The sequence below is a fragment of the Podarcis erhardii genome, assembly GCF_964252035.2.
Source record: "Podarcis erhardii genome assembly, chromosome: 2".
Classification (NCBI taxonomy): Eukaryota; Metazoa; Chordata; class Lepidosauria; order Squamata; family Lacertidae; genus Podarcis; species Podarcis erhardii.
This window is the reverse complement of record NC_138498.1, coordinates 69,172,418-69,200,221: the sequence shown is the minus strand read 5'-3', so window position 1 is coordinate 69,200,221 and position 27,804 is coordinate 69,172,418. Positions and strand designations below refer to the sequence as shown.

The following is a 27,804-nucleotide window of genomic DNA, read 5'->3' as shown; positions in this document are numbered from 1 at the left end:
GCTCACCCCCTCAAAGGCCCGGTTTCCTCTGTCTTTTTTCCTCCTGGCTAAGGAAGAGGCGATTGTGATTCCGAGGTAAGGGGTGCTGGCTTGCTGGGAGTTCAGCTGAGGCTGGGAGGAGGGCAGCCTCTCCTGCTTCAGTGACACGTGCTGCTCCTTCCCGATGTTGTTGATGCCTTTGTCTGATAGCGGCGAGGAGGTTGATTTCTTTCTGCGGGACTTTCGTGTGGGGGGGGGGTCCTCCTTGGGATCTGCTACCAGGAGGTAGGATTGGGGCTTTGTGTGTGCTCATCTTGCTTGTCCTTCCCGTTGTTTTTCCGTTTTGGCTGGGGCAGGCCGGAGGACGAGGCTTCCTCCGCTCTCTTTGTTATTGCTTTTGTTTCGCACGGAGCACATGGCCTGTGATCTCGCTGCTCTTAAAGTTACAGATCCCCAACCTTGGCACAAACGGATCGATTCCCAATTGTTAGGTCCTCCAAGCGGGAGGGGAATTGTTCCCTTTGGGGTCTCCATACCAAGAATTACAAAGGCCAAAGCACATTAAAATGATTTTGGGTGGGTAAGTGGGTGTGTTTTTGCAAAAGGCAAAGCAAAGCAAGAGGTGGAGGGTACAGAGGAAAGAGGAAAATGTACAATACCCACGGATTAAAATAAACTGCATTGCCTCGCCTGTGTTCTGTCCAGCGGTCTGGAGTAAGCCCAGTAATAGCAGTGCGGTAATTAAAGTGCTGAATGTGTTCTGAACAAGAGTTGGCAGCTGTCTGGGGAAATGACAATATTCCAAACGGAAAAGTGGCCCGTTTGTTCTGGATCCCCATTGTGTCTGATAATGATGATCCGGTGTCTGTGTTCTAAGAACAAGTTCCTGAAGGTGAAGTGGAGAGTGAAAGTGAGCAGTGGTGCAAGAGAAGCAGGAACTATTAATTCTAGGCTTGCCTGAATACGCTTCCTAGTACAGTACTTTGAGGGCAGTAGTTAAAACTCGAACTGGCTTTCTGATGTTGTTTCCGTATATCTCATGTGCATAGTAAAGGGTTGGGTTTTCTCCTTTTCTTGTATTTTTCTTTTTAAGGAGTCCTGTCCCATGGCTTCCTTACTTGTGAGTGTTTAAAGGAGTGTTGCTGCTACAGTCCCCACTGGTGGTGTGTGCAATGATAAGGCAGTTTTGTTAGGCCTTATTTCAGAGTGTATTTGTTTCTTTCACAATTTTGCTTCTTAGATAAGAAGGGAGTTTAGGGACCTCTCTCAACTCCCACTTAGAATAGTGCCCCCAAAGCTTGTTGTGTCTGCCGTTGACATGAGCACTGAAATGGCATTTCATATTGTTCCCAAAGAGAGAATTGTATTTGTTATCACAGTTCTTTGCTTTGCTTGCAAGGAGCTCCTGGTGGGTCTCTGCCTCCTCATGATATCCTCTCAACCACCCTGTGAAGTAGGTTATGTGGAGAGAAAATGCGGAGAGAAAATGTCTGGCCCGAGGTCGCCCATGAGCTTCACTGATAAGTGGGAATTCGAGACCAGCTCTCCTAGACCCTAGACCCTGGTCAATACACTATAACCACCGTAGCTCTTTCCACCTCCATCTGTTCTACAAAGAAAAGGAGTGTGTTGAAAGCAAAAGTGGGCATAGAAAACATACTCAGGAAGCAAAGACATTTTTGGCTAACTTTTGGAAGTAGATCAGATTAAAGTGGGAGGTTTCTGCAGGTGGCAGAAGCGAAGAGCCTTGGTTCATCATGGAATAATCTGTTTGCATTGTGATGTGAGACGGAAGGAGAGAGAGAGAGCTGAGAAGCCAAAGTTAGGACTTGGATTTTTTTTGGAGGGGGAGCCAAACTAAGGAGGCACAAATTCTGCCCATTTCAAACCTGTTTGTTAGAAGATATGATATAAATGTACAGGATTTTGCATGTATCAACTTACATAATAACTATTTTAAATGCTCTTTTTTCTTTTTTGCTACTTTGGATTTTTTTTTATTTAGGAGTAAGATGTAGGCTGGTGAAGCACAAGTGACATGTGCCAGGGAGGCATTGAATTGTGCAAGGAATAGAGCGGCTGAATTCCTTTGATAAGTTGTTATTAACATCTGTTGAAAATTTATTGGCATATCTAGAAGTGTATTTGCAATCATGAGGTCCAGTAACATTTTTTTAAACGACATATCATACAAAGCAGATTCTCTGTTGTGGGCATGAATAGCCATACCCTTAGGCATAGGGATATTATAAGTGTTCACTATTGGTGATATAAAAGCATGTGAGGAATGTGCTACAGTCCGAGAGGTTACAGTGAAGGGAACTGGTTGTATGGAGCCAGAGAACATCATTGCTAGATGAGTAGTAACATGGTGGAGAAAATGCACAATTAATGTGTTAGAAGAGAAGTATTTAAGTTAACTTGGTCCCTTTGGAAGTGTAGACAAAGCGAGGCAGAATCCTTAGTCATCTCGCTTCCAACTCAGGAAGCCTCCTGAAGTTTCTGTGCTTCACTCAATATTGTATATAGTTGCCCCATGACATTATTGTGAAGAATCTCACTAGTTGACTTAGTGTTGACCATGCTTTTGTGGACAATGCTGATCAGTGCAAATCTTGTTCTTATTATGTCAGTTAACTCCATTTGAAATACTGGGAAGCTTTTATGGCAATGGCCAGCCAAGGAATGTTTAGATGAATTGGCAGATTGTTAGGCGGCAGAGAATCATTAAAAATGGCATCTGATTTCCTACTGGGAGAAGCAGAAGAGTGGGTGGTTGTGGTGATAAAAGTGCTGCCTCATTGCTTCTGGTTCTGTTGATCAGTCTCAAGCCAATGGGATTCTTCATGAGTAAGGCACAGAGGGACCACTGGATATGGTAGACAAGAGTGACCTTAAACTCTACATGTGCCTTTGGGGGGGGCAATACCAGAATTGCCATTTTTGCCCCCTTTTCTGACCCTCCTCACAGCAAAGGGACAAAAAGCTGAACAGCAACCTCTGTTAGTGTGTCTCATTGCCACTCTTCACACCCTTGCTGCTCAGTGTGTCATTGAAAGAAGCCTCCTTATGCTGGTAGTGGATTCCAATCCCCAAAGCAGCTACAGGCAGCAATGTCTATAGAATTCCTGTTGTCAACCCTCACTTGCAGCAAATAGAAAAACACTGGTTATCTGCTGCCATGAGACTGCAGGGCCTCACTACGTCTTTTTCTTGGGGTTTTTTTGTTTTTGTTTTTGTTTTTTTGTTTTGCTAGAGGTGTGGCAGATTTTCCCCAGCATTGAAACAGTTTTATTCCTTGCGTTTACGGACGCATGTGGCGCTGTGGTCTAAAGCACTGAGCCTTCTGGGCTTGCTGATCGTATGGTTAGCAGTTCAAATCTGCATGACTGGGTGAGCTCCTGTTGCTTTGTCCCAGCTCCTGCCAGCCTAGCAGTTCGAAAACATACCAGTGCAAGTAGATAAATAGGTACTGCTGCAGCAGGAAGGTAGATGGCATTTCTGTGCACTCTGGCACTCACCACCCAGAAGTGGTTTAGTCGAAGCTGTCTGTGGATAAACACCGGCTCCCTCGGCCTGAAAAGCAGAGGTGAGCGCTGCGCCCCATAGTCAAATTTGAGTGGACTTAACTGTCCAGGGGTCCTTTACCTATTCCTTGTGAGTACTGAGAGATGTTTATAAAGCTGAAGACTGATATTTGTTAAAAGACTTTGAGTGTGTCTGGGAGATGCACTTGTTGGACAGCTTTTTGGTGGAAATAAAAGTGGCATGTCATGGTGGGCAACTTTTCCACCCTACAGAGTTCTCTAAGAATCCCTGTCATAAATAGCCTTTTCTCCTGCTGTCTCCTCACCTGTACATTAGAACTGGAAGGAAGTTTCTGTTATTTCTCTGTTGTGCTATTTGCAGTTAGGGTTGAGTATGACAATGTCTCATCCTCAAAACAAAACAAATTCCTTCCAGTAGCACCTTAAAGACCAACTAAGTCAGTTCTTGGTATGAGCTTTCGTGTGCATGCACACGAAAGCTCATACCAAGAACTGACTTAGTTGGTCTTTAAGGTGCTACTGGAAGGAATTTGTTTTGTTTTGACTATGGCAGACCAACACGGCTACCTATCTGTAAATGTCTCATCCTGTTACCCTTTCCTCTGATACTAAATGGAGTTGCCGTTTGATGTATTAAACTGGATAATCCAATAACATTTGTGTGGAATGTATTATTTGGACAATTGATTCTATTTGTTTTGAAGTCAGGGAAATTTGGCTTTCCAGGCTCTAGAATTTTAGTTCTTGATTTCCATTAAACGAAGTCTTAATGTCATTCAAGCAAAAATGCAGGCAGCAGTTTCATCATGGGTTGATAATAGTATTTTTGTTAAAATGGGTGTTTAAACTCTTTTTCTGAGCCACGATAGCCTGTTTGGATAGCGACCGATATAAACTAAGCTTTCAAATAGCCACTTGCTTGCTTCCCTATGGCAAGTAAGAGCCTCTTAGATAGGAAGGCTTTTGCAAAATCAAAGATAATTGGTTGTTTTTTGTTTCAGGATGTTGATAGATTGCAAATGCTGTCTGGACACTCAGACTATAAGAATAGTTGTGGACAAATAACCATTGTTGACTTATTTATAAGATTGCTGTACATGCAACCCCGCCTTTGCACATGGAATCAAATATGAACATGGAAGAAATGAATATTTTGATAACATGGAAGACAAACGTGTGTTTGGATGTGTGCAAACCGATACGTTGAGGCTGTAAATGCAATTTGTAGAGCCAGTGATATGGTGTAAAAACGTTCTAGAACATTTCCCAGTGCTTAATACAGTGGTACCTCGGGTTAAGTACTTAATTTGTTCCAGTGGTCCGTTCTTAACCTGAAGCACCACTTTAGCTAATGGGGCCTCCTGCTGCCACCGTGCCACCAGAGCACAATTTCTGTTCTCATCCTGAAGCAAAGTTCTTAACCCGAGCTACTATTTCTGGGTTAGCTGAGTCTGTAACCTGAAGCGTATGTAACCTGAAGCGTATGTAACCCGAGGTACCACTGTATTTTTGCAGAAAATTTTCCATTTCATAAGTTCATTCATAAGCATAAATGGATGTGAGTTGCAAATAGATGTTAGACAAGCATGGCAATTCCAATTTGCTAAATGCGGGTATAATAAGCATGTTACCTTAGAACACAAACTGAAAACTACCCTGAGTAAATTATCCTAATTTCCCAATTCAAAGTTTTCTGGAAAGCACACACAGCACCGTAGAGCTGACCCCAGGTTATTGTATTGCACCACTGAAGCAAGTGGAACAGGAATCCTCAGAAGTGTAAGGTAGAAAATGCAGGGTGTGTGTGATATGTTTCACTTCCAAGAGAGATGCATGAAGCACATCAGATGCATTTTCAAAGGGCCTCCTTTTAAATTTTGAATGGTTTCAACTGGCTTCTCCCAAGCAACAGCAGAAGTTTCTCATCTGTAAAAATTGCTTTCCGTTCTAGATGTCCAAGCCTGTAATTTAAGACAGAGTGAGAAATAGTGATTGAATCTGGAAAAACTGGAATGAGGAATAAAAGGTGCAAACAGTTACAAGCAAAGGCAAATAATAGACAGGGCAGTTAACAAAGAGATCCATTCTGCACCACTTTTGGTGTTCATGTTAGTCCTGAAATAATGTGATGATCAATCCTACCTCAGATGTACTGGGCCAAGCAAGTTGGTATTTGCTTTCTACTATGGCTTTTGCACTTAAAGGATTGTGGGAACAGTTGTTTCAATCAGCAAAAGAGCATTTTCAGGCCATTTTCTCCCCCACCATCCACCCCACAAAATGCAAAAATGTCTAAGACCATCTCTGAATTCTGTGAAATGGCTCAGTTGTGGGTGTATCTGAGCTCAGAAGAGGAAAATAACTATCAAGCGGAGTTAACCAGCTATTGAATGTCGCAGACCCTAGTGGCATATTTCACTTTACACTTACACTTCATACCACAGATTGGCATTGTTGGGGCTGAAGACACAGAGGTGGTGTTAGAAATTGGGATAGAAAATCTAGAATGCCTCCTGGGACCTGGGTTGTGGGTGGCAAAACAGAATGTCTAGTCACCACTAGGGGTATGTGTCAGCAACACTTTTTATTTATTGTTTTGATAAGCTTGAGTAAATACGCAATACACATAAGTGGCACATTGTTAATATCACATTTTTAGCAGAAATTGTTAATACATGTTTAATTTGGTATTTACAATAAAAATATTGGTACCATACTTCTGTTTTAAAAACACTCTACTCTTTATTGTTAAACTCCTTAACATATTGTCTATCCTTAACATATACTTTGAGGCTTCAAAGCACATACATTTCAGTAATCGGTCAGGCGCAAAATGTACCTGGCTCCCTGCTAATTTTGAACCCTGCACAGAGGGGAAAGAATTCATTTCCCTGTTACCACAAGCCTCATTGACCATAGTAGGGAGATGCAAATTGTCCGGGAATCAGCATGTTTTTACATGAGTAGAATATGTCCTTTTATTTAAAATGCATCTCTGGGTTGTTTGTGGGGCATAGGAATTCGTTCATTTTTATTTTATTTTTCAAAATATAGTCCAGCCCACCACATGGTCTGAGGGACGGTGGACTGGCCCATGGCTGAAAAAGGTTGCTGACCCCTGTCCTATAGCACTTATTTGGGAGTAAGTCCAATGTAACTCGGGTGGACTTGGTGCTGAATAGACGGGAGAAGAGTTGGAGCTCAGTGGTACAACATCTGCTTCCCATGCAGAAGGTAGAGAACCCTGCCTGAAACATTGGAAGACTGTTAAACCTTTTAGTCCAAGGGACACACAATCTTCTGAGGGCCACATTCCAGTGTTGGATGGAGCTAGAGACAAAAGTGGGCAGAGTATTGGATGTAAATAATAATGATAATGATAATGATAATAATAATAATAATAATAATAGGGAAGCCTTTAATGTTTAATAGACTATTGTATTTTAATATTCTGTTGGAAGCCGCCCAGAGTGGCTAGTGAAACCCAGCCAGATAGGCAGGGTATTAATAATAATAATAATAATAATAATAATAATAATAATAATAATAATATATTTATTAATTACCTGCCCTTCAGCCTAAGGTCCCAGGGCAGTTCACAGCATTAAAACACAATATTAAAAAAATATTTTTAAACCATAAATAAGGTGGGCCCTAGAAATACACACCTGAAGTGTGAAAAGTCAGAGTAAAAAGCGTGCATCTTCAGCATTTGCAGGAAGCTGTATGATGAAGGTGCCAAATGCACCTTTGTACAGTAGGCTAGCTTCTGAAAACATTCACACTCCCTCCCTGTCTCCTATCTAGTCAAGCAAGTGTCGTCATCAAAATTCCAGGACTTCAACCAAGCAGAAACATGAAGTACGAAGTAGGTTCTGTGAGGCATGTGGCCCAGACCAGGTAGAGGGGCCTACGGAACTGCATTTGCCTGCCCCCCCCCCAGGCCTGAGGTTCCTCATCCGTGGTGTGGACCATACTGAAATTGATGGACCAAAGCTCTGACTTGGTACAGGGTAGTCTCATATGTACAAGATTGTCCAGCGCAAGCCAAGGAGTGGAAATGAGGCATTTTTGTTTACTTTATTTAAATAATTATGAAGAGTCCTTTACAACTTGTGTTCCCAAAGTGGTATACCAATATACATTTAAGTATTTTCTCTGCAAATACATTACATGTATTGTATACAAATATAAGGTACAAAGATATATTGAATATAGATATGCCCTTACTGTTGTATTTTAGTAGACTGCCAAAAATTCCATTGTTTCAGTAAGTCTGCCCAGACATGTAACTTTATTATACATGCTTTTAAAAAACAACAATTCTGTGACTTTTACCTGCATTTTTAAATAAACATTTAATGTTACTTTATGTAAACCGCTTGGATATTTTTCTTTGATGAAGCATTCTGTAAATCTTACTTAAATGAATAAGTTGCAGATAAACCCAGATGCCAACTTTGCTGCCACATACACCCGGACAACACCATTACTGGCCCCAACAACATCACACATACCATCTCGGGACTATTTAATTGCTCATCATCTAACATTGTGTATGCCATCAAATGCCAACAGTGTCCTTCAGCTCTCTATATTGGACAAACAGGCCAAACCTTACGCCAAAGGATAAACGGACATAAATCTGACATCAGGAATCACAAGACAGAGAAACCAGTAGGAGAACACTTCAATCTCCCAGGACATTCTATACAAGATCTCAAAGTAGCTGTTCTATTACAAAGAAATTTCAGAAATAGACTGGAAAGAGAAGCTGCTGAATTGCAACTTATCACCAAACTTAAAACCATGGAGAGACCTGGTCTGAACAAAGACATTGGATTCTTATCTCATTATACATGACAAAGCCATTTTTCACCTTCTCACCCCTTGCTTTTTCCTGTAAGACCTATTGCAGTCGTTAAGAGTCGTCAACAGGCTCATCACAGCTATCTGCCAATCACCCAATCCCACCACCCTTCTGAGTAATACCCCTCCCCACCTTCTCACTATATAGAAGGGTCTTGTGACTTCTGTTTCAGTGTATCTGAAGAAGTGTGCATGCACACGAAAGCTCATACCTAGAACTAACTTAGTTGGTCTTTAAGGTGCTACTGGAAGGAATTTATTATTTTGTTTTAAATGAATAAAACCAACTGATAAAACTATTAAATTGCCGATTGAAAAGAAATGCAGTGCAGCAAGAACAAGGTTAATTCTCTGAGGGAATTGTTTTTGGTTGGGTGTTGAATGCATTTCTAATTTGTAAGTCACCTTGAAATTAATTTTTATTAAGAGGAAGACAAAGAAGTATTAAATGCATAACAAAGTAGAACTGCATGGACATTGTCAGAGAGGGAGGCATGGACATTGTGATGGAGAGTGCAGAAGAAGACCTTGTTTCCATACAAACTAGTGTTCGTGTATCTGACCCATTGGGTGATCCCAAATTTTGGGAAGGCAAAAAGTAAGAAGAGGCACTCCCTGTGGTAACCAGGACCCCAAACCATTTTGTGCTTTGGAGGCAAAACCAGTGCCTTGAATTGCATCTAGAAACAAGGTAGTAGTGCGGTTGCTTCAAAAGAAGTGTAATTCTGACTACTTTTAGACAATTGGTCACTGGCGTTATTAGACTGAGGTATGAAAAGGTCTTTTGCTCAAGCAGAAACCCTCTACAGGTAAACCAGGAAACCTCTATTTAAACAGAGAGTGACGTTCAACTAAGCAGTGGGACTCTTCCCCCCCCCCCCAAAAAAAAATCAGATCTCAAAGACCGGGGAAATTACCATAACAGGTTTAGGGATCACAGGAAGGAAGAGAAGGGGGGGAAATCCCACTGTGTGAGTGGACTTCATTCCCCTTGTATATACCCCACTTAGCATTATGTTGAATTCCACTCACAGGTTTGTTTGTTTTTGACCCAGACTGGTAAACTGGTTGCCAACTTCAGAAGAAGCCAAGATATTAAGGCACCTTCAAACCATGTTTTAATATCCTGGCTTATTTCTTAGTGAACAACCATCATTTCCCAATTTGGAGGAAAGAAGAAAGCATGGTTGATTGAAGACTTCCACTTGGTTTGCTCATGTGGCAAAGTGTATGCCTGGGCAAAAGGCACAATTGTATCTTGGCTTATTATTTGAACATGGCCAACATGTGCCTCAGTTTCCGTTCCAAAAAGCTGGTCTGGAAAGGTACTGTGATTGATTGGATCCAAAGCCGGAAAATTCACAGGGTTGTATGAAAACTTTTAAGTTGATGCTCAAGTTTTCAAGGTAATGTGGAATTTGCCCTGGAAGGATGAATAGGACACATAACTGCTGCTGTTGCTGCTCCCGTGCTCTTTCTACAACCGTTTGTGAGCTGAACATGGCCATGCATGTTTCAGCTGCTGCACTTCCTATCTCTGCCCCAAAATTGGAGCTGTGTGCCTTTGACGGTACAGTGTGACGACTAACTGTATTGTGGTGTTGCCAGGGCATTTATGTGTAGTTCTCTTCACTTTGCAGCTCCCTTGTTAAGAGCAGGATTGTGATCTCAGGTTTGTTTGTTTTTACCAAATAAATATTTCTTTCTCTGATTGTTCAGCCCTGTGGTTGTTGACTGCTGTCCTGCTGTCCTAGAGACAGCACAGATCTGTGTAGGATGCACCCCCCCCCCAAAAAAGCATGTTCTTATTCAATAAGTCAAGAAGACAACAGGTGGCTGCAGACAGATGGCTAGGACAACGCTGATCAGCAAGACAGGCCATCATCTCCATATGCTGCTTGTCTTGCTTGTGTGTTCCAGCTGAACCAGAAGGTCTAGGTTGGATAACTGGGCGAACTTTTATAGCCTCTGTCTTTCAGACAAGTGGTCATTTTAAATCACTTTCCCCAAATCTATTATAACTGCATTGGCCTCCTTGAGTTTAGTGCGTTTTTACAGAGTATTCATGTGGGACCTTTAACATCACAAACTCTCAGCTATAATACTGTAATCTGTTCCAGGCAGGTACTGAAAAGGTTGGTACCTTTGTTTATCCACTGGCATGTATGAGATGTTGGCCTGAGCTTGCTGCAACACTTGAGTATTGTCCTGTTTTTGTAATGCTGTGCAGACATAGCAATTGGTATGAGATAGCTGTCCTGAGCATTAGTGGGATGAAAAATATGATCCACAAGAGGTGGGCATTAAGAGGGGCATTCCAAGCTTTCTGCTGCCTGTTAGAGACCCTGTCCCCAGCAGAATAATTACAGAAGAGCACCTTCAGCAGCAGCAGAATAATTATAGAAGAGCACCTTCCTCTGAATACTAGTTGCAAGTGGGGAGAGCACTGTTGCACAGTCTCTGCTTGAGGACTTCCATAGACATCTGGCTGGCCACTGGGAGAACAGAATGTTGGACTAGATGGGTGTTTGACCTCATCCAAAAGGGATCGTCTTATGTTCTTAACCAACAGAGGTAAGATTGGGGTCTAATTGATCAGTAATAGAATAACAGATCCATAGTTTTATGAAGTTGGGGCACCTGAGTCAGAGGTTGGGGTGTGTGTGTGTGTGTTGAAATAAAATAAAATATATAAAATCCTTCCAGTAGCATCTTAGAGACCAGCTAAGTTAGTTATTGGTATGAGCTTTCGTGTGCATGCACACTTCTTCAGATATGTAGGATAAGTGGATTGTAGAGGGTTTTTAATTCTAAGACCGTTAGGTATAATGTCCAGGTTCTTGCATTTAGTCAGAAAGAAGATGTCAGTCTGTACCTGTTCAAGTTTCTTGGTGAGGTTGATGGACTTCCATTTCATGTGGCTCAGTGTGGTGCTTTCCATAGTTCTAGTTACAGGTAGGTAGCCGTGCTGGTCTGCCGTAGTCAAAACAAAACAAAATAAAAAAAATAAAATAAAATTTAAAAAATCCTTCCAGTAGCACCTTAGACACCAACTAAGTTAGTTATTGGTATGAGCTTTTGTGTTCATGCACACTTCTTAAGAAGTGTGTGTGAAAGAATACCTGCCCTGGTTGCCATTTCTCTCTGTGTGTGTTGTAGTGGGTGCTGCAAAAGAACTTGGCTTTGAGAGACCAGTAGTGTTATGAAGGGAGCTCCTTTAGAGAAATCTTCATATCCTGCAGAAGGTAGTGAGCAATGAACATGGATGTGGGAGAATTGGGGGAGAGAGGTGGAAATTCATGGATGTGTTTATGGTGGAGGTGGGGAGCCTCGGGCCTCCAAGCCTTTCTCTTTGGCCCTTGAGACTCTCCCAAGGCCTCACCTTCTCTTCTGCTCCATTCTGCACTCTCCTTGAGGGCTTTTGCCTGGCTGGAATGTGTTCCTGAGCAGCTGTGATGAGGCCACTTGCTCGCCTGGACGGAAGATGAAGAGGTGTGGTGCAGACTTTTGCGTGGCTGGATGTGCACAAAAGTTGCTCTGCTTGCTTTTGCCTTTGCTTCCCACGCCACAAACTTTCTGGCCCCCCAGAAGGTCACAAACAAAGGAATGCAACCTTAGGTCTGGAAAAAAAAACATACTGTCAGGAAAGCATTGTTTAATGTTTGGATAAGATATAAGGATTTGCTTGAAAATAAATCTCCAAGGTGGTTGTCACCAATGGAAGCGAAGGCTCAGAAAAAGCTCAATATGGAGGCCAAATGGCCGAAATATTGGGAAATTTTGGAACAAGAAGGAGACAGATTAAAACTGCAGAGTTATGAAAAACTAAAAAACAAAGTGCAAGACTGGCTTCATTATTATCAAAGAATGGAGGCTTACAATTTGGATAAGAAAATTGGTTTTCAGGTGGAAAAATCAAAATTGAAAATAGAACTGTTAGAACCCAAAACTAAGAATTTGTCAAGAATGTATAACTTGCTGTTGAAATGGAATACTCAGGATGAAACGGTTAAATCTGCAATGATTAAATGGGCACAAGATGTTGGATATAATATCATGATGGCTGACTGGGAACAGTTATGGACCACAGGTATGAAGTTTACGGCATGCAATGCCTTAAGAGAGAATATAATGAAAATGATATACAGGTGGTACATGACACCAGTCAAGCTTGCAAAAATCTATCATTTGCCCGATAATAAATGTTGGAAATGTAAAGAGACTGAAGGTACATTCTTTCACCTTTGGTGGACATGCCCAAGGATTAAGACTTTCTGGGAGATGATCTATAATGAAATGAAAAAGGTATTTAAATATACCTTCCAGAAGAAACCAGAGGCCTTTCTCCTGGGCATGGTGGGCCAATTGGTGCCAAAGAAGGACAGAACTTTTTTTATGTATGCAACAACAGCAGCAAGAATACTCATCGTGAAGTATTGGAAGACACAAGATTTACCCACCCAGGAAGAATGGCAGATGAAAGTGATGGACTATATGGAACTGGCGGAAATGACTGGCAGAATCCGAGACCAAGGTGAAGAGTTGGTGGAAGAAGACTGGAAAAAATTCAAAGTTTATTTACAGAAACATTGTAAAATTAAGGAATGTTAGAAGGTTGTTGGAATGAAGTAATGTGGTTTTAGCAGAAATGATATAAAGGATTAGGTTAAAATTGATTTATTAATTGGTGAAAGACGAGAATTACAGTATATTAAGATAAATTACTAGGATAAAAACAAAGATGGAAAGGATTTGCTGAAACATCTAATTGAACTAGACTACAAAAAAGGGAGGTGTGAGGAGGTCAAGGAAATAAGTAAAGGAAAGAAAGCTATGTAAAGGTCTGATCTGGTTTTTTTATTATTGTTTGTGTGTATTTTTCATGTTTTTGTTATTTTTCTTTTTCATTGTTCCTTTTTGTAACTTTTAAAACTTGAATAAATATATATATATATATATATATATATATATATATATATATGCTTTCGTAGATTTTCACGGGTACAGGAATGCAGGTTTTGGTGTCCTCGGGTGTCTTCCCGTGTAAAAGTTGGGGTGTCTAGGCGACGTTTCGACGAGGTCTCACTCGTCATCTTCAGGCTGGTGCTTTCGGCTCTGTTCCAGTAACAAGAAGCCGAAAGCACCAGCCTGAAGATGACGAGTGAGACCTCGTCGAAACGTCGCCTAGACACCCCAACTTTTACACGGGAAGACACCCGAGGACACCAAAACCTGCATATATATATATATATATATATATATATATATATATATATATATGCTTTCGTAGATTTATATAAAATATATATATATATAAAAAGGTTCCCAGCCCCTGTTCTCTGGTGAAATGTCATATATTTATTTTTCTGAATTTATACGCCATGCTTCCTACACTGTAATAACCCCATTTGCTTGTGGAAGGGTGTTGCTTGGCATGTTGTGACTGATTTCAGCAGCAGTCTAACTACAGTGGGTAGAGGACCTGTGGTGCCAGAAACCTTCAAAACTAATCATGCATGATCCAGGAAGCTCTATTATTGTGTACAAGAGATATCCAGAAGGAGAGTTTAAAGAGCGGTTTGCTTGTGGGATGGGTTGAAGTGGGTGTCTCTGCTTTTAAGGTACTCCTTGTTTTTTTTCCCTGAGATGTGTGAGCCAACTGTCTCCTGCATTCCTGTTTTTTTCTTCAACAAATGTCAAGGAGAGGTCCTTCTCTCTGAAGCTAGATGGGCAGTAGCACCCAGTGGCGTAGCGTGGGGGGTGCAGGGGGGGCCGGCCGCACCGGGCGCAACATCTGGGGTTAGGGCAAATCCACAGGTTAGGGGGCGCAAATCCACGGGTTAGGGGGCGCAAATTACTTGCCTTGCCCCGGGTGCTGACAACCCACGCTACGCCACTGGTAGCACCTTCAGCTTATTCTATGTGTTCTTCTAGAGACTTGCCATCCTCCTGACTGCTGGGTTGGCCAATATGCTACCCTCCATATGTTGTTGGATTTCAGCTCCCATCATCCTTGACACAGCCATGTTGGTTGGAACTGGTGGGAGCTGCAGTCCAACAGCAACTGGTAGGCAATTGTTGACTACCTCTTTTTCCAGAGAGGATGATGGTGATTTCTGTTGCTATCTCTTGAAGGCTTTGAAAATCATTCTTGAGTGAGATCTGTGAGTGGCTCTGTCCCCTGTGGTGTGAGCCTCTGGGGGTGAATCATGCTTCTCATGTGGGCATTGTTGTTGGGGCAGATGGTGATGCTCACATAGCCTTGCATAATTAGTGGGATGTATGTATGATTAATATATAGGGATGCTATGCTAAAGGCTGTTGGCATGAGATTTTTGAACAAGATGCAGATGATCCTCATTATTTAAGATAGGTGGGGGCTGTCTTTTCCTTAAAATATGTGCAGATTGCTTTTTAAAAAATCTATAAACCAAGTGCTCTGTAACACATAGGAGGTTTATATCATTCCACTTTTTACAGATGTAAAATAAAGGAAGCAGAATTATTATTGTGATTATTATTTTTGTTATTTTGGGGCAGTGTCTTTGTCTTAATCCGTAAATTGCTAACATGGTGCCCTCCAAGGTTGTGCATCCATCATCCATGACCATTGGCTATGTTGGCTGGGGATGCTGGGAGTTTTAGTCCAGTAACATCTGGGTGGCACAACTTTGGCTGCCCTTGCTTTATGCCCGTACTTAAGCACTAGGACATACTTCCTCTTGTGCACTCTCAAATCCCTGTGATGGGGGGGGGGGAATCAACTAAGATATTTAACGTCCTCTTCTTCTGGTGCAAACGTTCTGCTCGGCAGTTTACAACATTTGAAATTGCTGTTTAATAAAAGCAATATTAAAAAAGAATAAATCAAGGAGACGGGAACAGCCGTTGTATTATCTGCCACACACAACAAAGACCTGGCAGAGTAAAACTGTCTTACGTAACTGAGGAAAAACAGCAAGGGAACTAATGGGAACCAAGTTTGATTGGCTTAGCTTAGATCCCATCCCTGTGCAGAACATTTGTGTCTCTCAAATACACCAATACACATTCATCTGTCCTTCTGAAATGACTGCTTGGGATTACCCAAGGCTACTTTCAGTACTTCTGTTGCATTACATGTTATCTGCTCCTCATTGTGGCTTTTTAAAATTCATCATTTCCTTTTTATATTAATAAATAGCAACATTAAGAAGTTATTTTAAGGGGGGGGGAGCAAGGGAGTGGGCCACCCATGCTTCACAGGGCAAGGTGTTTGTTCCATAATCTTAAGTGCACCTACAAAAAGGGCCTTTCCTCTCATCCCCCTCTAACATGCTTCTAGCCTAGATGGGACACAGAGAAGGGAATGGGCAGAATGATATGGAAAGAGGAGTTCCTAAGGTATCCCTAGACCTAAGCATTTAGAGCTTTAAAGGTAATCACCAACATTTTGAATTATGCCTAGAAGCGTATTGCTAAGGTGTGCAGCCGTGTAAATGATGCCATGGACATAGAACAGGATAGCTCATAGAATCATAGCATTGGAAGGGACCTCGACGATCATCTGGTCCAACCTCCGGCAATGCAGGAATATGCAGCTGTCCCTTATGGGGATCAAACCTGCAACCTTGGCATTGTCAGCAGCACACCCAAGCCAACTGAGCTACCTGAGCACCCACTGACATCCTTGCAGGTGCATTTTGGACCAGCTGGAGTTTCCAGAGACTTCAAAAGTAGCCCCATGTAGGATGCGTTGCAGTAATCCAACCTGGATCTAATGAAGGCATGTGAAGACTTGTATCAAAATATGCAGACATTTTAAGTGAGTTTTCTTTTAACTTAGTTAAGTGTGTGATATATGATGTCTCCTGCTGCACACTGCTTAGATGCTACTGCATTAACTAGTATATATAAATTATTTTAATAAATAATCTCGGTGGCCAGGTCTTCCCTCAGCAATGGGCATGGCTGGCACACCAACCTCAGCTGGCTATAGGTACTCTTTGCCACCTGATCGGCTAGGCAGAAAGCAGAGCCCAGGAGTATGGGGCTATAGTTTGGTGGTAGAGCTCATGTTTTGCATGGAATATCCCTTGGGTGTTCGGTCCCTGGCACCTCTAGTTAAAACGAACTAGTGATGGGAAATACCTCCCTCTGCTTGGAGACCTTAGAAAACCGTGGCCAGTTAGAGTAGACCGTACTGGAGTCAATGGACAAATAGCCTGGACTTTTTGTAAGACAGTTCAGATTTTGCATGTAGAAAGAAACTGGGGATTGGCATCATTGCCTTTTCAGTCATGGAAAGCCTGTTGGATAATGTGGTCAAGGCACTTTGCTGCCAACATATAATAGCGGCCGAACTGGAGGTCCACTCACAACCTCAAGTGTGTGACAGGTTTGTTATTCAGTCTACAGCATTGCACTGTAAATCCTGCCTATACGACCTCATTTATCTTTTATAAACACTTCCTGTGATGCTCCCTTCAGAATCATGGACTGAAGAGTGGCAATATTATGATGATGTTGTTGCTGCTGCTGCTGCTGCTGCTATTAGTTTGTTAAATTTCTTAAGATGTCCTTTGCAATAAGGTCCCAGCACAGGTTACAACACATAAAAATACAATACACTTCAATCAGAAATAAATAATAATAATAATAATAATAATAAAAAAAAAAACTATGCATAACCCCAAAACAATAATTCCACAAAACACGTCTCAGAGAGGGACACCACAGTCAATTCATTATAAAATCAATTCATCAGTTCATTAAAGAAGCAGGAAGATCCTAGCATCAACACCGGTAAGAGTTCCATAAGAAGAAAAGAAAGAAAATAGCTTTACCACGGCATGTGTTGTGGTCTGAAAAGCAATTTGCAGCTAACTGATTTAGATGGGTGGGGTGGGGAATCTATGACCTAAGGGCCACAGTTTTTTTCACCAAGGTTTTTAATAATATATAGCACAAACAAACACAAATACAGAAATTTAAAACTAGTGGTACAAGTTAATGAATATTCATATATTTCTACTTCCCTTTGCCATCTAAACAAAACCAGAGCATTTGTATCTAGTGGTAGTCCATATGGTATCTTGAAAACAGGAACTAGTGCCCTAGGCCCTTTTTGTGGCATCATGTGCCTTTCCCCCTTGGCCTAACTCAGTGTGACTGGCAAGGAGGGGGAAAGGGTGCCCCACTCACTTGAACCTTACCCACTAACAGCAGATGACCCCCTGAGAATAATGCCCTCAACAGGGAAAGATTTTCCACCAGTGGGCATATTCTGAAAGCTGCAAGACCAGGGCTGAAGAAGTTGGACCATAAACTTAGTCACTGCCAAGGTAAATAAAGGATTACAGTGTTTGGGAGGCATTTTTGAACAAAAAGAGCCAGGGGGAAAATACAGATACACAATTCTCACAAATTCAAATGCACTTTGGGAGCCTGCAGTGTGCTGCAGCCCAGCCAACACTCACTTAGCATTAGTTTATTAAACAATAAAACCAGGTGCTTAACAAGTTGTCCGTATTTATCACTGAACAGGGCTGGCCCTCTCTTCTGTCTCCCCCCACCCTCCATCCATGCAGTAGGAGTTTTTCTGGCTAAGAAAGGGGGTTATTAGTGAAGAAATGTTAAGAAAATGATGAAGATTCCGCCCACCTTTTAATTAGAAAATTTTATTTACAAACAAACACATAGACACAAAACACAATTCATATTACACTAGCACCCTAGGTTACAAACATTAAAACACCCTTGTGACTTCCCTCCACTGTCCCTCACCCTCCTATGAAGATTGTTTTTGCTAGGCAAATAAAAACTGTGGCCATGTGAAGCCATGACCAGGGACACTTGAGAAATGTTTTCATTTTCGTCTGACTCTTAGGTGTGTGTTTGCAAATAAAGTTGATTAGCAAGCATCATAGGGAGATGATCAGCAGGGGGTTTGGGGCTGCAGACGCATTGGAAGAGCTTGCTTTTTATAACATCCATATGCTGGTAAACCTTGGGCATGGAGGTTTCTATGGCGATCAGGACTGGAAGGAAAGTACAGTTCAGTGTGTGCATATATATGTATGTATATATTCAGCAAATGAGTGTGGTGACCCCCGGTATGGGCACGGAGCTCTGAATTTCGGGACCTGGCTGGGGCCATGCCTGCACTCATTAAGGAGATGATGAGGTTGCTGAGCTCAAATTGCCAAAGATTAGGGGACACTGGAAGATTGAGGGCACTGACAGCAGCACTGAAAGATTGAGGGCACCGACTTGCTCCATATGCTGATCAGAAATGACTCTGAGGGATGCAGTGGCACTACGTTGCTCAGCTGGGAGAAGGTCTGTGAGGATGTGGCAGGCTTGTGGGGGTGGGGGGACAAGGCTTTTTACATTTCATTCCCAGTGGAAGTATGGGATCAGAATGACTGCAACCAGGCTGTAGAGTCGAATCAAACTAGATTTTTTTCTGATAAGACTAATATAACCTGCCTTCCTGGGTAATATGGTAATTCAGTGTTAGGGGAATAGTCCAGTCCACTGCATCCACAATGCTGGGAGCCGGTGTCTGCCATCTATCACTTTGCCTTACGTTTTTCTTCACCTTGCCTACCTTGTAGCTGGGTTTGAGTCTATATATGTGTGTGTATTTGGCAAAGGGACTTTCTCCTGAAGCTTAGACTAGGGTAACCCTGTTGCTGTTTTTCAAATTGCTGCCCTGTGTGACTTCCTAATCCTAGTGTTTTGTTGATGCTTATTTTAATTGCATATCTCTCCAAGGAGCTTAAGGCAGCATGTATGGTTCTTCCCTTTTATCTTTGCAAACAACCTTGTGAGGTAGGTTAGGTTGAGAGATTGTGGCTGGCTTAAGGACACCCAGTAAGAGGAAGGGGAGGCGGACCTGGACCTCTCCAGTCCTTGTCCAAAACTCTGTGACCACTGTGTCACTTTGGCTCACTTCTCAGGCCTGTTTGCAGTTGTGTGGGTTCAGTCAGTGTCATCTGTGGGGGGTTTTCTGGCAAATTTCGTCCTCCCCATGCCTTTGGGGTACTGTTGACCCCTGCTACCATTTGTGGTACTGTTAAGGAAAGGGAGTGATTTGTCTATTACATGAAAATAAACAACATATTGAGCAATATCCAACTAAATTAGATCTGCTAGTGCAGGCATAGGCAAACCCGGCCCTCCAGATGCTTTGGGACTACAACTCCCATCATCCCTGACCGCTGGTCCTGTTAGCTAGGGATGTTGGGAGTTGTAGTCCCAAAACATCTGGAGGGCCGAGTTTGCCTATGCCTGCTCTCATGCAAGGATTTCCACATGTGCAACAGAACTTCTCCCACCCCTGTGCCCTCTCCAAATCTGTCGCAGGGTTAGTGGAAGCCCCATAACATATTTAGGGGAATGTGTAGAGAAGAGAGGTTATTTCCCCCACAAAATGGACAGAATAGGTTCTGAGTTAAATATCTAAAACATTGAACATCAGGTTTTGAGTTTACTTTTATCCCGAGAGTGAGTGTTTTTGGGGGGTTTTTTTGTTTTTTTTGTTTTTTTTTTTGTTTTTTTTTTTTTTGCCTTCTCAGTCATTCCAGTTAGGGGTAGAATTGATCCCCAAAGCCATAAAAATTAAAGCATAGATTGCTCCCTAAATTAAGGAGTGAGTGTCCTGCAACACCCACATTTAAGGAATACCTGGAATAAGGAGTTGTGGGAGACTAGCTGACTTCCACACGCCCCATACTTTTGGAGTGTGTTTGTCCCTACCTGATGGCACAGAACTAAACTGCACCAGGCTGTTGGCCTGTACAGCTGGTAGTAATGTGACCCTAAAACCTGATACTGCTCAAAATTCCTTCGGCAGCATTCTAGTAGAATTTTATTTTATTATTTTTAGTGGTCTTCAAAGGCAGCCCCATGTAAAAGTGTGTGACAGCAATCCAATATCAATGGGTACTACTAGTGTATGCTTGACTTTGGACTGCTGAAGCGGAGCAGAATCACTTATGGCCAGATCCATTACGTGGACCATCCAGGATCAAAACTGAGGCCTGGAGCACTCTCAAATAGTGAAGCTGATTTTTAAAGGGGAGTTCAGCCCTGTCCAGATCAAGCCCCAGGACCACTAGGCTTCCTTGTCCTGGCTGTGTTTCACCTTGTTTGCCCACATCCAGCCTTCCAGTGGCTTCTGCAAAACAGATTTGGTTCCCCGCTGTCCATAGTTCTGGCTGCTGTGTTCCATGGGAATGAATAAAATAACAAGGATACTGTAAGGGAACAGAACTCTGCCCAGCGACATGTTCTTTCTCTGAAGAGGCTTGGGGCTGCTCACACAGCCCGTGGTGCTCAGTGCTCAAGACACCTTGGTATTACCCTGTCCACCCATGCCAAGGCCTGGACCCCGTAGAAAAGCACCACAGCTGTGTTTTAATTCCGGGGATTTGTTACAAAGTCATCTGTTTGCAGAAGCATTGCAGTTGGGGGCATCTCCTTGCTCTGTTTGGGTCATTTGCCAGCTGTGTGCTTAATAGGACGTGCAGCCTTTCCGCTAATGGTGATGAAATTGATGCCGTTGATGAGATGGGGGCAGGAAAGTATAAAGCTTGTGCCGAGGAGCAGTTCCCAAGGGAGGGGGGGTTGGTCTTTTATCACAGCTACTTTATGCGCACACCGCTCTGTCATCAGAGCCTTTGAGCTCTGCTCTGTCTTGCCCCCTCTTCCCACTTTTGGGAACAGGCTCGGCTGCGAGCGGTGTGGTTTTCTGAGATTGCTTCCACCATTAGACAGGTATAGATTGGCACTTGGTTGGCAATAGTGGCCTGTGCTCATTGGGGGGGGGGGAGCAACACTTCTCCATATTAACCCTCCCCCCTCAAAATATGCCATACATTTGCATGCCTCTCGGTCAGCGTCTGATTCACAAAACATTCTCTCCTGGAAGAGGCGTGTCCGCGTGTGGTGTAGTGGTGAGAGCGTTTGAACTTGGTGCTTCAAAGCCAAAAGGCAAATCCGCCACATGCCCACTCAGCCACAAAGCTCACTGGTCAGTGTGTCTCAGCCTAGCCTGCTTCACAGAGCTGTGGTGGGGATTAAGGGAGACCCTCTGCTGCCCTGGAGGCAGGGGTAGAATACGATACATGGAGAGATACTGGTAGAGGCTGGTGGAAGTGGTCTGAGCAGAGGAAGTAGACATTCGGAGAGAGCACCTCATGTGCATTGTGGGAGGAGATGTAATTAGGGAAGAGGCCTGGTCTGTGGCTGAATGCATGGAGCATTTTCCCCACCACTTGCCGATGTGCTGTAGCCTCCTAGCGTTGGCATGACTGATCCGGAGACTGTTGTCATGAACTGAAATTGCTTGACGCCTCTCCTTGCCTCCAAGCTCCGGCTCACTGGCTGTTTCTCCACTTTCTACAGATCCCAAAGAACCGGGGTGCTGTCGTGTTTGGAGTCTGAGATCCAGCACCCCCTCCTGCCTTGCCAACGTCCCCAATGCGACCATGGGAACTGGCAGTGAATAGGCGGCCTCCTTCTGTCCCCTTTGACCAGCGACGATTCTCAGGGGGAAGCTGTGACAGTCCAGCACACCTCAGGAGAAGGTACGACTCTTTCTCTCTGTCACTGTGCAGATCACCTGGAGGTTTCTTAGGGCAAGCGCTGGAAAAGCCGGAGTCTCCCTGTATGTAAGCGGATAGCGAAAGTGGTCCCCTGTAATTTCCAAAAGGTTCCTTATGCAATTCTGAAAGCAAAAGTGCAACCCATATTAATGTAAGCCAACATTTTCTGGAGTATATTTGCTTTACCCGCCAGCTCCCATCTTCTTCTCATATGAAGTTAAATGAGAAGAAAACCTTGCACTGTCCATCTGGTGTTATCCCGTTGACACACACAGCTTGTTTACATGTTCAGGGAAGTTTTTAATCTGTGATATTTTAGTGTATTTTTGGTTTTTATGGAAGCCGCCCAGAGTGGCTGGGGAAACCCAGCCAGATGGGCGGGGTACAAATAATAAATTATTATTATTATTATTATTATTATTATTATTATTATTATGTAGGTATCTGAACAAAATTAATCCAGATACTGCCTGAGCAAACTTAAAGCTTTGCTCTCATCCAGAGTCCTGGTAGCCATTGTGTTGCAATGCACATCCAGGATGCAGGTGCAGAAGGAAAGACTTGGGGTGACCAGGATTACCAGCGGAAAGGTGTTGAAGCATCAGTTGAAAGGCCTCCATAGCAAACCTGTGTTTTAATGATTTTTGGATTAATTTACTTGCCTTATACTAAGCTAGCTTTGCTCCAGATGCTGGGAACCTGCCATGTTTGGGAGGCTCTTTGAAATGTGACACTTTAACCTATTCTCATCTCCCCCAATATTTCTGATCTCCAACTCCCATCAGGCTCAGCCACTCTGGACATTATCCGGAGGACCACAGGTTCCCCAGCCCTGCCTGAGACACTGGGAAGAACAGATTCACTTTGTATGCTGAAGGGTTTGGTTAAACCAGATTCCTGGAAAGAATGCAGCAATGATAATAAAATAAAATATATTTAGATTCTATCTTATCTCTTAGCTTTCCGCTCAAAGGAACCCACTCAAAAGCTTTGTTCCGTGTTATGTCTCTGTATTCAGTGTTATGACTGAACTTGTGTCCTAGTTTTTTGCTGCACCAACAGTTGCTCCCTTGTGTTGCTGTTCTGGCCTAACCCTGCTGTAAAAAAACCAAAACAAAAAAAACATACAATAAAATGGGTGAATTTGTAGCTGAGAGCTCAGCGCAGATAATTGGCTGGCCCCTGGGGTCACCCCTCTATATTTCTCTCCCCACAACTGGCTCCACAGTCCTTCTTCCCGGTACCACTGGGGCCGACGCGAGCGACCTCTGCAAACTCTCCTAGCCCAGGATGAGAACTACTTGCACCCGGCTTTTTTCCAGCAGCCACACACCCCTGTAGATGAGCACCCGGCGTACGTTCTGGCCAATACGCCACCACGAATGCTTCACCCGGCTGCACACCCACCCCACCAGCATCCATTCATGGTGGATCTCCATGAGCAGGTAAGACGGTGCCTGGGGAGGGGTGGGGGGTAGATGGCTCAGAACTCTGCGGATTCCAAGGGCTGGAATCTTGTCCCACCAATGGAGAAACTGTGGCTGGGATTTGCCTAGATCCCAAGCTGACCAAGACCAGCAGACCTGGTCAGGGCAAGCACATCTGCTCCCTTCACTTTTCCGCCACTGAAGTGGAAGGCTGTTCTGTGTTGGATATGCTCCGTTTTTGTCAATGGAGATGGGCACAGCTGTATCCAGGCCAGTAGAGTGCCTGGCAGCGGGTGCCCACTCCCAACAGTATTCAGCAAAAAGCTGGGACCTTCCTTGCTAGCCTGAGCACAGAGAAACGGCATCTTTCTGCATCAGGGTACCTCACCTGTGGCCTCCCATCTGTTGGTGGCCTACAGCTCCCATCAACCTTGGCCAATGCTGGCTGGGACTGATGAGAGTTTGGAGGGCTACAGCTTAGGTACTCCTGCTCTCCATGTTGCTCTCCACCAGAACTTCCATTTCCTGACTGACAAAGCAACCAAACCCAAGGACATGAACGTTCTGTCATATTGAAGTTTGATTTTGTACCATGTGCTGCTTTTGGCTGTAAGATCCAAAATAGGTTGGACTGGTGTGTCTTGCAAATACGGAGTGCAAGTCCCTGCAGTGGGATTCCTGCAGACCTCCCACAAAACAAAACTTCAGTGGCTGTGGAAGACTTTTTTACAGGCCATTTGCTGGGGGGATGACACAATAGCACTGTTCTCCCTTCCATTCTATCTATATCTAACATATATCAGAAAACCACCCATCACAAGCAAAATAGGTGGGCTAAGGATCGAACACCCCAACTTGGGACCCTTTTCAGCTGGTGGAACAATGTGATGACACATCTTCTAGTGAAAGAAGGAAGGAGGCCTTCAGGTGCACAGACTGAACCCAATGCGCTTTCAAATAACAAATCCTTCTCCACATCGCACTGTGCAATATAAAAATAAAATAAAATTACATTGCTAACCATCTGCAAAATAAAATGGAAATAAAACTCAAGATATCGTTTTCATCAAAGGCAATAAACTAACTGTAGATCTGTCCCCTGGTGTGAGGGTTATGTCTCAGTTTGGGAGCTCACCCAAGCTTTTGGGAGACCAGAGGGTCAAAAATGCCAGTTTTCTGTGCATGTCGCATATCCCATAATGAGGGACTTGGAAACAGGAGAAGTAAACCACTTAGGATAAGTCGTAAACAGAATGTATATATTTCAGGGCACAAAATAGTAATTGATGAAATGCAATTGAAAGTATGTGGACGAGCATTCAAGATCTAACTATTTCTTAAAAGAAGCCCAGGAGGATTCCAGACGCTTGATGGGTAGTTGGGTCACTAGATTCACCTCAGGAAATTTTCACCGAGAGTCAGTTTGAATGCAGAGCTTTAGAAATTCATATATTGTACAGAGTCCTGCAGCTTCCCAGTAGGAGATGAAATGAGCTAGTCATAGGTTCAAATATTAATTCTGTGACCTACAGAAAGTTTTGCCCTCACGCCCCGAGAGCCATAATGGGAAAGCTTCTTCAAGGGAGAAGCTGCAAGTGTCTGTCAGCTGCAGTGCTGGTTCCTAGAGGAAGCTAAGTACTATATAACTCATCTTTGATCTCCAGAACTTACACATAGCAGCCTGGAAAGTGTTCTTTCAGAGAGCGTGTTATCCCAACTCTTAAATTCTTGGACTTCCTTGTACATTAAGCCCACAACTTCTGTGGGGGTTATGTTACAGCAATCACGCCTAAAATCAAATTTGCATATGGTCAAAATACATTGGGTTCAATGGCGGGTGGGATTGCCAAAGCCATTTTTCTCACAACTCTGCCTCCATTTCATTTTTTTTTTATATATATATTTTTTTGGCCACGTGTGTAGAATGTGCACAAGTTAAATGCACATAAGTTGTGGGTTTGCTGTAGATTTGGAATGCTAATCTTATGAATTGTATTTCATCAATTTCTACTTTGTGGTTATCTGAATCTTGTATCATTCTTTGGCATACTTTAGCCGTGGGCTCTTGGGTGGTGGTGGTGGCAGTGGCAGGCGAGGGGTTATCTAAGGCAGATTGAACATCCCCATGTGAGGAGGTGTGACTTTTGATTCTGCCGCTGCTGCTCTCTTTCCTCCAGGTGCATCAGGGAGCCATCCCTCTCTCCTACACGGTGACCACAGTAACCACACAAGGCTTCCCCATTCACACCGGCCAGCACATCCCAGGTTGCAGTGCGCAGCAGCTCCCAGCATGCTCAGTGATGTTCAGCGGACAGCACTACCCACTCTGCTGCCTCCCACCCCCCGTGAGTCTCTTGGTATGGGGAGAGAGCAGCGAAGGTTAAATGTCTTGTTCTCTGATTTGCCATGAGCGGGGTATTGCACCACTTCACATGGTGACTCTTAATGGTGACTGTCTTCCCTTCCCTCCCTCCCTCCCTCCCTTCTTATAGCTGATCCAGGCCTGTGCCATGCAGCAGCTCCCTGTCTCCTACCAAACGTTCCCGCCGCTCATTTCCAGCGACCATTACATCCTGCACCCTCCACCGCCTGTGCCGCCACACCAGCCTCCACACATGGCTCCCCTCAGCCAGTTTGTCCCACTCCAGCCCCAGCACCCTCGTATGGTAAGTTGTTTGGGGTGGCAGGCGGGTGGGCTTGGTGGAGGGAAGGGAGGGATGTCTGGGTCCTATCCCCACTCCATGCTCTCAGCTCTGTTCTTCTGAGGGATATCAAAGCTGGTGTGATCTCAGTTCTCCAGCGTAGCATACAGTTTGAAGACTTGGGTTTCAGTCTTCAAAGGAGGTCTCTTGCAACGAGAGAACTGTACCTGGTTTCCAATGGTCATCAGAGGTAGGTAGGCAATGCTAGAAACTCACATGTATAAGCTAGGTGCCAAATGGCTCCTTAAACCAAGGTTTCATTTGCCAAAACAGAACATCTGGTTGCCATTTTGGGGCAAGACTGCTTCAAAGTCTTCTTTCCCCCCACAAACAATGGGCTGACTGTAATTGATTAGCAGTTAAACATCTGAGTAGTTCAGATGACAACCTTGAGTTAGGTTAAGAGCTTTGAGAACTTAAAGAAGAAAAGTCGCTTGATCCAGGGACAGTCCGTATACATATTGGCCTATGCCGACCTCCTTTTCTTAATGGTATCTGCTCCTGCTCAGGCTACACAGAACAAGCATTTTGGTTCCTGAAATTCATGTTGATTGTACTTGTTTGTAAGTGGCTGGAAGCCAGGTTCAAAATGTGCCTGGCTAATTTCGAACACTGAAGGTCGGTTGTCTGTATGGTGGATTGGTCTCCTTTTCACTGTATCCAATGTACCACAGTCAGTTGACTAGAATCCTGTCTGGCTCAGGCTAGCTGCAAAGCCAAGCCTGGGCTGCACACATCAGCAGGCATGAAGTGACCTTGCTCAGTATGTACCATGTAGGACAGTGTGGAGTGACGGTACTTAGTGCCTCTGTGGCAGCAGTTCCATCCATAAGTCACATCTGTTGTGACTAGGTGGAACAAGGAAGGGGGTTCTGCATAAAGAGATTGGGGTAAGGAGCGGTCCCTCGCTGCCACTGATCACCTGGGGCAGATTGGACCTTGGCACTGCAACCAGATGGCTGGGTGGCCGCCTGCTCTTGATGGGGTTATGCTGCCCCTGAAGGAGCAGGTTCATAGCTTGGGCGTATTCCTGGATCCTTTGCTGTCGCTCGAGGCTCAGGTCGTCTCAGTGACCCAGAGTGCCTTTCATCAGCTTCGGCTGGTGCCTCAGCTATGCCCCTATCTGGACAGGGATAGCCTAACTACTGTTGTCTATGCTCTGGTAACCTCAAGGTTAGATTACTGCAATGTGTTATACATAAGGCTGCCTCTGAAGACGGTTTGGAAACTTCAGCTGGTGAAGAATTCAGCGGACATGTTGCTCGCTGGAGCAAGATGGTTTGAGCATATTAAACCGATCTTGGTCCGACTGCACAGGCTACCAATTAGTTTCCGGGTCCAATTCAAAGTGCCGGTTTTGACCTATAAAGCCTTAAATGGCTCAGAACTGCAGTATCTCAAGGACCGCCTTTCTACCTGGACCCTGAGGTCATCTTCTGAGGCCCGCTTTGTGTGCCTCCTCCTCGAGAGGTCCTGGCTCCCCATCTGTGGAATGCTCTCCCCAAGCAAGTTCACCTGGCGCCTTCATTACACACCTTTAGGCACCAAGCAAAATTGTTCCTTTTTAACCAGGCCTTTGATTGACATTCTGTGCCCTTTTTAAATGTGAGGTTTTTTGTTTGTTTTTTGAGGGGGGGGTTATTGGGTTGCTGTTTTTATTTTGATTATGTATTTTGTGGTATTGATT

At 43.7% G+C, this 27,804-nt stretch overlaps 2 protein-coding genes across 4 annotated transcripts in view; both read left to right on the top strand.

Moving 5' to 3' along the window:
- Positions 1-27,804, top strand: part of KIAA1191 — a 263,656-nt gene that overhangs the window by 145,790 nt on the left and 90,062 nt on the right. The window lies entirely within an intron of this gene.
- Positions 1-27,804, top strand: part of RNF44 (ring finger protein 44) — a 57,350-nt gene that overhangs the window by 17,827 nt on the left and 11,719 nt on the right. For all 3 annotated transcript variants that reach the window (XR_014153439.1, XM_081850241.1, XM_081850242.1), the window contains exons 2-5: positions 21,789-21,970; positions 23,217-23,433; positions 25,593-25,760; positions 25,908-26,081. Coding sequence is in view for 2 of the 3 variants with exons in the window: in XM_081850241.1 (XP_081706367.1) it covers positions 21,864-21,970; positions 23,217-23,433; positions 25,593-25,760; positions 25,908-26,081 (666 nt within the window). In the remaining variant the exon portion in view is untranslated. The remainder of the gene's footprint in view (positions 1-21,788; positions 21,971-23,216; positions 23,434-25,592; positions 25,761-25,907; positions 26,082-27,804) is intronic.